At 39.9% G+C, this 9,884-nt stretch overlaps 2 protein-coding genes across 8 annotated transcripts; one reads left to right on the top strand and one right to left on the bottom strand.

The window, feature by feature from the left end:
- Positions 1 to 413: 413 nt before the first annotated feature.
- Positions 414 to 4,583, bottom strand: LOC135617416 (ESCRT-related protein CHMP1-like). Of its 2 annotated transcripts, none has more exons than XM_065117579.1 (2): positions 3,871 to 4,583; positions 414 to 1,275 (listed from the first exon to the last, which is right to left on the bottom strand). In XM_065117579.1, the coding sequence occupies exon 1, from the start codon at positions 4,482 to 4,484 to the stop codon at positions 3,873 to 3,875; it is 612 nt and encodes a 203-aa protein (XP_064973651.1). In that variant the 5' UTR covers positions 4,485 to 4,583; the 3' UTR covers positions 414 to 1,275; positions 3,871 to 3,872. The 2 variants fall into 2 exon arrangements, with proteins under 2 accessions (XP_064973651.1, XP_064973650.1); XM_065117578.1 differs by lacking the exon at positions 414 to 1,275 and adding an exon at positions 1,468 to 1,643.
- Positions 4,584 to 4,952: 369 nt separating this feature from the next.
- Positions 4,953 to 8,980, top strand: LOC135617414 (ACT domain-containing protein ACR2-like). 6 transcript variants are annotated; one of them, XM_065117571.1, is made up of 9 exons: positions 4,953 to 5,107; positions 5,220 to 5,477; positions 6,072 to 6,140; positions 6,204 to 6,249; positions 6,335 to 6,449; positions 6,883 to 6,950; positions 7,531 to 8,196; positions 8,319 to 8,423; positions 8,554 to 8,980. In XM_065117571.1, exons 2-9 carry the CDS (start codon positions 5,464 to 5,466, stop codon positions 8,887 to 8,889), a joined length of 1,419 nt encoding a protein of 472 aa, XP_064973643.1. In that variant the 5' UTR covers positions 4,953 to 5,107; positions 5,220 to 5,463; the 3' UTR covers positions 8,890 to 8,980. The 6 variants fall into 6 exon arrangements, with proteins under 6 accessions (XP_064973643.1, XP_064973644.1, XP_064973649.1 ...); XM_065117577.1 differs by lacking the exon at positions 5,220 to 5,477 and having other exon boundaries at positions 4,960 to 5,107; XM_065117572.1 differs by lacking the exons at positions 5,220 to 5,477; positions 6,204 to 6,249 and having other exon boundaries at positions 4,956 to 5,107; positions 6,321 to 6,449.
- Positions 8,981 to 9,884: the final 904 nt, after the last annotated feature.

The raw sequence follows: 9,884 nt of genomic DNA, 5'->3' as shown, positions 1-9,884 counted from the left end.
GAGGAAAGCCAAGCAGTGCACAGAAATAATTGCATTTGACAAGACATAATATTCCCTTGGCAGTATGATGGATGGTACATCATCTAATCCGGCTAACATGTAAGATAATTATTTAAGGGCAGACCATTCGATCAAGAGGGCATGTTCTGCCCAGCAGATGCCCTCTCCCTTTATGATGTGCAAAGAAGAGGGTTTGGTGGAGATGGACCAAGCAGAAAACTAGAAAAAGATGATGATGATGATGCACAACTGGAGGTGACAAACATTGGCTGAGCCCCTCCTACATGGGCACAAACAAAGCTTACTGTAAAAATGGAAATATGACTCAGATTGATTAGATGCTTGTCCCCATCTTTTTGAGGCTGTCATCACCAGGAATTAGGCTGTTGATTTGAAATCATGTCAAATCTCCAACAGACAAATTTTGATATATTCATATTTTTTTTCAGTACATACACTTTCAGCATCCCTTGTGTGTCTAGAAAAGAAAAAGAGATGCTTTTCTTCATAGTTAAGTATAAAATATGCACATCATCATATAGCCTAAGAGTGCCCTATACACACACTATTAAAATAAAATAAAAAAGAAGAAAAGAAATAAAAGAAAATTAGATGCTGCTACAAGCACACAGAACAATGCACATACAGCAGTCACAACCAACCAAGATGTGGCTCCTCTCAAAACCGCACACAGACTGGTGGGTCATACAAGCAGGGGTCATTTTGACCTCAAGGATCATAAAACTTCCTCTTCCAGTGCAGTTGTCATACGAGCAGGAATTAGTTCCACCGATTTCAACAGCAGGTTAAATCATGCAGCCAAAGAGACTAAGAAGACAAACCCATCAGATGAAAAAACTAGAAACAATTTTAGAGCAACAATGCTGCTGCAGAACACCACAGTAGTCCCTTCTTTCCACCATTCTAGAATTTAGCATATATCAAAGATGGCGGCTGTTTGCAAATCGAACAGCTTACAACACAAAAAGACATTTGAAGTGGAAGAATTGCTTTACCTGAACATCATCAAAGTAGTTTGTGAGGCCATCAAAAGCGTTTTCAATGATAATCTCAACTTTGGAATGCAATAACTAATAAGACAACCCATACTTCAAGCGAATCATACGCTCAGGCTATAATTAGCACCTCTCTGGTGCCCACAATCATATAATCCGTACCTCCATAAAAAAAGGTTGACCCTCGAAATCTGCTTGCCATCTTGATACTTGATGCATAGGTATCCTACATGCCAATTGTCGAACATGGCAATCTAACCTAAAATCATTGACCGAAAGCAGACAATTCTTATCTATCATTATATAAGATGTCAAATAAAACTTGAACATCAAATAAAACTTTATGATGTTCAAACAGCAAAATAAGAGTTTCCTGCTTTATGAGATTGTTGAAAACTTTTTCACTCATTATTTCACGGAGAAGTAGCTTCCTTGTCAATTTAGAGAAAGATACACAGAAACCTTTAAGCTTTATAATGTTGCTAAAAATGTAGGCTATTACAATCACCAAAAGCATCACAGTTCTCCAGTTTATCAGGGTATCTACAAATATGCCCTTTATCACCAGCTCAACAACATGCAATAGAAAAGTGTTCTTATTGAGAGTTTAGCAAATGGTAACAAAGCCTGCAACAACAATATTTGACGAGGTTAGTTTTCACTCATTTTTCAATTCATGGTATGTAATCACTACTGACATTTATAAAAAAAAACTACAGGAATGCAATACCATGTAGCACTGCATCCACACGGTTAAGTTTGCATCAGAACATTTAATGCTGTACAACTGTCTTACCCACGTCAAGAAAGATAATTATATAAAGATGGTTAGGAAACAGGTACTTAAGAAATTTGCAAGTTACAGAACCATAATTTAGCAAAGATTATTTACACAAACACTGTAGGTCATCTTAGCAAAAGATAATAACCTAATTAGTACTTTCATCTGAAAGTTCAAAATCAAACATGAATCTTATGACTCAAATAACAGAAAAAACATATTAATGTCACTTACAAATGCATAAACTTTTAAGTGTTGCCTCTAGGGGCATTTTGTAATTTCGCATATCTTCCCCTAAACTCCAAATAAATATTGAGAATCTTCCACCGATGACACAATGGAGTCCAATAAAAACTCCATCACCATAAATTTCTGGTTGCATGCGAGTAACTTACATTATTCTTCTTAAGCAGAAAACACTAGCTAAAAAGCAAATTGCAATTTGGCTTATATTATTTGTACAAAATAAAATTTTAATTCAGAAGCACTCTTCTTTACTTGTGATTTGTCTTATTTTACTCTGTATATATATACACACACTTTTGAGTACTTTATATGTACTTAAATCTCAAATATTACCAAGCCCAATTCACAAACTACCTTGTATGCTGACATCACCAGGGTAACTGACTCATTGACTTGTTGAGCCTGACCACTGGTCCGAAATGCTTAGGCCTAATGTTATGGCAATAGATCCATCTAAAATGTTCATGTTATTCTTAACCAACTTTTGATCTACGATAAATCGGGATCTCCCCAATTAAAGGGCTTGATGTCTTCGTTAAGGACCAACACAAAGCCAAGAATCAACGCTTAGCATGATATACCTGAAACTCACTTGGCCCAACGATGACTCCTCGCCGTAATATGTCCTCTATCCCTATCCATAAGTCTGTCTTTCCTACTCAGCCCTTATCATGCCTAATACCAGATCGGCTCTAATACCATTTGTCACAATTGGGCTTGATGAGATGAGTGACCCATTTACTTATTGAGTTTGGACCAATTATCCAAAATGCTTGAGCCCAAGTTAGTTATGGTAGATTCATCTAACCCTAGTAAATTCATTCAATTCTTAAACCACTTCCAATGTCAGACTAATTGGGGTATTCCAAATGTTGATCCATGCAATTCAATCCTATATCCATTAATCATTCTGCAATCTGACTTCAATAAACTGTTTGTATTAATTTCTCTCCAATTAACTTTGTGCACAACTCTATAATATTGTGTGAAAGATTTGCCACTTTGATGATAGATAACTCGTGATCAATTAGAGTATATTCAATCTCAAAACAAAAGATATCACATTATCAGTCGTTAGATTACTTAAAAGAGTATGAAAAATTCAAATAGCATAAATATGTTAAAAGGGTAGACATATGTAAGTTTTACGTCAATGCTTAAACACATTGAATCTTCATAGTGCACAGAAAGAAAAGGATGCAAAATTGGGAATAGATGCAAATAACTAAGTGATATATGTCATTAATTTTTCGTTACACTACCTGAGGCGACAGTTCTTGAAACTGGTGAATGAGTAAATAAAGTCATAGCATCTACTTAAATACGTAATTCAGATGAAAACAAAAGGTCTATCGATCAACTTGAACAGCATCATGCAAACCAATCTCCAAATCTCATATATCTCCTTAGAATGACAATCCAAATATCTCTCGGCCTATTTTTGGCTGTCAACCTGAAGATTTGTTGTAAAGCTCTTTTGCCAAGTCCGAGTTAAGGAATACTTGTCAATTAAAGAAATAAAAGCATCTGATTAGTTCAATACAAAACCAGATGGAGGAACAAAACCACCAAGATATGGAACACACAAAACTTCAAACAGCACGGGCGTCAGACGAGCTCCCTTCACAAGTTCCCTTGTTCAGACAAGCAGTAGCGGAAGAGAAAAAAGGGACAGAAACGCATTCACCAAGATATGGGGCATAACATTTACAAAATTTGACGATCTATCTGCTTTATAGCCGCCGATATTTCACCTCAGGCAAGCCGCAATGAAGGATAAAAGACTGAGCAACAAGAATTATAGAAGGGAAGGATCAGAGATTCTACCTTTAGCCCCTGGCCTTGAGCTCCGCAAGGCGTCTGGAGAGATCGGCCTCGTCCACCTTCTCGTTGTCCTTTGCCGAGATGACATGTGCGGCCGGCTGCGGCAGGCCGACGGAGACCTCGAGGCCGTAGTCGTCGGCGACCTGCTGCATGAGGCTGTTGACCTCAGTCTCCGGGGTGGAAAGGCTGGTGGATCCGGCCATGGCACCTTCCATGAACTCGGCCTGAACCTCCATGTTGACGAACTGGCGCTCGAACTGATCCATAGTCTCGGACATCTTCTGGAGGTTGCCGGTGCCGAGGGCGGCGTCAAGGGACTTGACGATGGATCCCATGGACTTACCGATGACTTGCATCTTGGCCTGGGTATCGAGGCGGGCAACGACGGCGTCGAGGCGGGAGGCAAGGCGGAGGTAGTTCATATGCTCGGTGCGCTTCCGGATCGCATTCTGGGCGTAGATCCGAGCGCCGTCCATGTTTCCCTTCTCGATCGCCTTCTTCACCTTGAGCTTCTCCGACTTCTCCTCCTTCTCGCACTTGCGCGCCTGCCGCTGCAGGCTCTTCGCCGTGAACTTGAGCTCCATGATCTGGTTCATAAGCTTTCCTGAACTCCCCATGGCGTAGGCCGCCGAGGAATAAGATCAGGGTTAGGGTTCCGGCGCCGACAGGATGCCGATCGAAGACAAAGAAAGGCGAGGAGAGAGAGAATGGGACAGCTAAAATTAGAATCAATAAAGCAAAAAAAAAAAGGAAAAATAAATAAATAAATAAATATCTCAAGGGCCGATTCTCACCCAATTAAGGCCGTAATTTGGGGCACATTGTAAGAAAATTAGGTCGAGATTTAGCCCAAATGTACAACAAAGTCCGGTTTAGGACCACGATAAGCCCAGAAAGAAAAGTTTGGGAGACCCGTGTACTAGTAGGAGAAATGACATGGGCCCCTCCGCGGAGCCCACTGTTGCCTCCCGAGCCGAACGAAACGGGTTAACGTGGAGAAAGAAGTGGGAGGCACCGCCATCCGCACACGTGTGCGGGCGGGGACGCGGCCTCCTCCACCAGTCAACCCAACATCATCTTGAGTCACTCGGCAGCCGTCGATTCGTCCGTCGCCGCATGCCATTTTTAAGATCTTCTGTTCCCCTTTGCCAACTCCCAAGCTGAAACGACCGAAGAGGAGATCGCCTCCTCCCACCGTATCGGATCATATTATCCTCCTCCACGCTGCTTCGGAAGCAAGGTAGAGAGAGACCCTCTAAATTTCTCCGTTTTCTCTTGTTTTCTGCTGTCGATTTGCCATCTTTGGAAGAAATTTGACCATATTTTTTTTTCCTATTATGCTTCTACTAAAGAGATAGTTCTTGTCCTGGCGACCTTATGATGCGAGAGCTCTTCTCATCGTGATTTTGATTGCATGTGCATCAAGTTTAGTGGTCTGCCAACTCTAATCACTGTGGAGTCTGGAATCTAAAATTCACATAATATTGTTTTAACGCTTGCTGTCGATTTCACGTACTAATGTTCAGTAAGTAGGAAGAACATGAGTTCCATGTGGAAGTTTTCAGTGTTGGCACCTCATATTTAGACTTGCTCGCCATGCTAATGTATAGGTAATCTTCCTTTCCTCGTAGTAATTTCAACATCTTATTATTATTTTCTTCGAAATTTCTCGGCTTTCTTCTCACTGCTTGCTTTTGAGCAAAGATGGATTGGCGACTAGCTTTTGTCTCGATGGTAGATGCCCTAAATTATTGGACAATTTCTGCAAGCTTGAGTACTAAAGTTTTCTATAAAAGCTTTGCGGATTTAAGTCTTGTCATTATCATGTTGTCAACAATGGCAAGGATGAGAAGCAATTATGTCGGACTGCTTGGGGTCAACTACACAGTTATTTCCCACCGTTGAGCTCTACCAAAGGCAATTTGGCTTCTCGTATTTTATTTGGTTTAATATCGGCGTTAACATGCTGCATCAAACCTTGTTGATTGATTAAGTTAATTTCTTGGACTCTCACTATGCGTATTTCTAGATGTTGACAGCTCCTGCGGTTCAAGAGACCTGCTCAGTAATATGTTATGAACCTCATTTAGTCAATGCTATTGATGTACCATGTGATGTTCGAATATTAAGCTATTCATCAGCTGGCCTTTCTAAATTTCCTTGGTGGAATTTCTAAGTAAAAAACACTTTTCTGTTGATAACAGGATGGAAGTTTGCACTCCTTATTTTGATCCTGAATATGAGAATCTCAATGATAAGATATTTGGACCGAGGTTAGTTACTCGATAAATTGATCGTTTGCGGAAATCGATATGGTTGATGTTCTTACATTGCAGGGTATCTGTGGACAATGAATCTTGTGAAAAATGCACTGTGGTTAAGGTAAGTGCAGCTCGGAAACGTGTGCCTTTTTTTATTAACTAAAACTCCTGCTGATTGGATTGAGTTTTAAGTTGGTCTTTTTCAGGTTGATAGTATCAACAAACAGGGTCTATTGCTTAAAGTGGTGCAAGTGTTAACAGACATGGATCTGTTTATCACCAAGAGCTATATTTCTTCCGATGCAAGATGGTTTATGGATGGTATGTTGCTTTCCAGGTCTTTGTCATCCGATTGAGCTTTGTGTCTCCCATTGGGGTTGGATCTAGATCAGGATCGTTTGGCAGTGGTTTAGATGGAACACTTATCACCATCATTGATGCTCACAAAGCCTCCTTAAGTTTTTCAAAGCCATATAACATGGTTGTCCAGAACCTTACATGTATATGCAGGTCACATTTGATACGAGGCTCATCGATGGAAAAATATATATTGTTTTTCAATCAGCAGAACTGATGCATCTAATGAGTACTACTGTCTTCCTTCTGATTATATTTTTCAGGGAAAAATGCATTATTTTTGTCCCTCTTTATCTTTGACAATACTAGCTGAATAAGTACTCATTCTGTTGAACTGAGCTTAGATAATATGTGGAGTATCTGGGCCCTGCTTTATGCTTATTTGTTTGCATTGCAGTGTTTCATGTTAAAGATAAGCTGGGAAATAAAGTGACTAACGGGAAAGTCATCAAATATGTACAACAGGTTCTCTCTCTCTCTCTCTCTCTCTCTCTCTCTCTTCCTATCTTTCAATATATAATATATAGTTCAGATTATTGGCACACAAAGTAGGTGATGAGCTGCTTGAGTTTCAGAATCAACACAGTTTATCATCATCTTCATAGCTTCAAAATAACCATAAATTTGAAATCAAATGACTTCTGAGGTAATGTTTTAGTTGAATGAAATGGGTAGGTAGCGGTAGTCTGGTTGGGTGAATCAGATACAATACAGTACCTATCAAATGAGTGCATTGTTCCACTGAATACCATGTTTTGAGAAGTGCTTAGTGGTGCAGGACATTGCTAATTACTATTGCTTTTCAGATTACAGGTCTTAAAAGATTCAACAGTTGAGAATTTAATCATAATTTATTTGATTAGCAGTTATATATGTAAATTCTAGCTCAGAAACGTGCTACAGCAGAAACACAATGGGTGGTCCAATATGATTAGTAATGAAAGCAAACTTCATGAATGACAGTACTAGTTTCTTCCATCATTCTCATAGGAATGCTGTGCCTCGTGCTGTATGACCTGAAATTGATCATGCGTCTGTTTTACAGGCCATTGGTGAAAGGAGGGAGCTTCAAAACTCAGAAGAAGCTGAATACTGCAGTGATGATGATAGTGGTATCGAATCTTCTTCCGAGCGCACAGCCATAGAGATGATCGGTGTTAACCGACCAGGACTGTTCTCAGAGATATCCGCCGCCCTTGCAGAGCAGAGGTGCAACGTTATCGAAGCTCATGCGTGGAGCCATAATGCTTTTCTCGCATGTATAGCTTGCATCTCGGACGAATCCACCTCGACCTGCATAGATGACCCTCAAAGGCTATCCGCTATCCAAGATCACCTCTCCAACATTCTGGGACCCTCCTTCGGTGGCGATGACAGCGGTAGGAGTGCAAGGACATGTTTTCTTGGGTGTGATAACTGGACAAGTCATGCGGAGCGCAGGTTACACCAACTCATGTTAGCAAACCAAGATTTTGATGGTCCACAAGGACCCTTAAACATGTCATCTTGGACGATGAACGTGGACAACTATGAAGAGGGAAGGAGAACAGTTGTGTCGATCGATCGATGCAAAGAGAAAGGATACACAGTGGTCAATGTGGAGTGCTTGGATCGACCGAAGCTCATGTTTGACACAGTGTGCACATTAACAGACATGCAATATGTTGTTTTCCATGCGAACATCACTTCACACGGACCTTTCGCTCATCAGGTTTGTAAATCTGCATGATACGTTGTTTCTTTATGCACTCCTACGTCGAATGGTACATTTCGGATTTACACCATTTCTAGGCAGAAAGATGATGTTTTGTTCACCGAATTTGAGTATCGCAGGAGTATTTTATCAGGCGCAAGGATGGCAGATTATTGGACACCGAACTCGAGATCCAGCGAGTTTCCAAATGTTTGGAGGCTGCAATCGAGCGTAGAGTCTGTGAGGTGAGCCGGCCTTTGTAGAAAAATCTCTTGTTGTTTTGTCGGTATGGCTTGTTCCGGTGCTTGGATCTTGATCCAAACACTTGTAGTTCAGGTAATCGATCATGTCAACTAACATGGTATTATTCTACAGGGGATTCGGCTGGAGTTGGACTTACAAAATAACGTACGAGTTCTTCCCTACGTCACACAAACTCTCCGTGAGCACGGCCTCACCGTTGCCCAGGCAGACATTGCAGCTCACGGAGAGAAGACGAAGAATGTTTTCTTCATTCAGGATATTTCTGGGAAGGAGATCGATATGGGGATGGTGGAGTCCATGAAGAAGGAACTGGAGCCCCTGTCGATCCAAGTGGAGAATGCGATGCTGCCACAGAAGTTTAACTCGATGGAGAGGGATCGGTTCTCGTTCGTTAGCTTGCTCAGGACCCAATTGGAGAGGTTTTCCCACAATTTCATCTCGATATAGCAGAATGCTCCTCTTCTTACATAATTGTCCATAATTTCTGAACCTTCTGTAAGTCCGTAAATATAAGAGTTGCCTATTATGTTTTGCTGTCTTTGCTGCTTTCTTTATTTTGGCTTCCCGGTGCTCATTCCATGGATCCTGCTGTCATCAGGATCTTAACTTGCTTTCTCTGATTCAGCTTGAACTTGCTTTCTCTGATTCAGCTTTATGCCTGTGGAGTTCTACTCCGGATGGTTCATAAAAATTCACATCAACAGGGGGGGAGGGGGGGAAGTGAACAGAAGAAAGAATATTGATAGAATATCATCAACTAAATATGGAATGATAATTTTATATTTTTTATATGCATCTAATATATCAACTTGATATATGGCCTGTTAAAATATATCGCGATGGCTCTGCGTTATGATGGACTTCATAGGTCTCTTCACGAGTTAGTATTTTATATATGGACCATTCTAACATATATGCTATACGATAATAATCATATCAATATTATTCATTTAATAAAAAAATTAATACTTATTTTAAATCATATTTTTTTAAAAAAATTTAAGTTCATCAAATGATAAACATTTAAAATTTCAATCTCTTAATAATTCTCGATCAATAAGAATCCTAATTAGAATAGTCCAATTGATTTGAACCAAAGTCAATTCAATTATGACATAATGGAACTAACCTCGAATCGGATAGTAACTTTGAATCATCTTGATCTAACTTAGATTTGATTAATTTCAAGTAAGCTTAAACTTGATCTGGAATCACTTTGAATCGCTTTGAATTGATCAAACTTGTCTAATTCGATCAACTAATAAGCTTAAACTAATAAAAAAAGATGAAATTAGTTTATGTCATATAGTTGTAATCCAAATCGAATTAACTCACCTAAGCCTTAAATGAATCATGTGCGTTGAATATGTCTATCCCAAATGGAAGGTTGGGTTGAGGTACAGTGAGTTGGATAGATAAATGTCGATATGTTTGCCGTCAAT

The sequence above is a fragment of the Musa acuminata genome, chromosome BXJ2-7 (genome assembly GCF_036884655.1).
Source record: "Musa acuminata AAA Group cultivar baxijiao chromosome BXJ2-7, Cavendish_Baxijiao_AAA, whole genome shotgun sequence".
Classification (NCBI taxonomy): Eukaryota; Viridiplantae; Streptophyta; class Magnoliopsida; order Zingiberales; family Musaceae; genus Musa; species Musa acuminata.
This window is presented reverse-complemented; position numbering and strand designations above follow the sequence as displayed.

Coding starts and splice junctions, on each gene's coding strand:
- LOC135617416 (XM_065117579.1), bottom strand. CDS start 4,484: ATGGGGAGTTCAGGAAAGCTTATGAACCAGATCATGGAGCTCAAGTTC.
- LOC135617414 (XM_065117571.1), top strand. Junction 6,141..6,203: donor GATAAGATATTTGGACCGAG/GTTAGTTACTCG, acceptor CTTACATTGCAG/GGTATCTGTGGACAATGAAT. Junction 6,951..7,530: donor TCATCAAATATGTACAACAG/GTTCTCTCTCTC, acceptor TCTGTTTTACAG/GCCATTGGTGAAAGGAGGGA.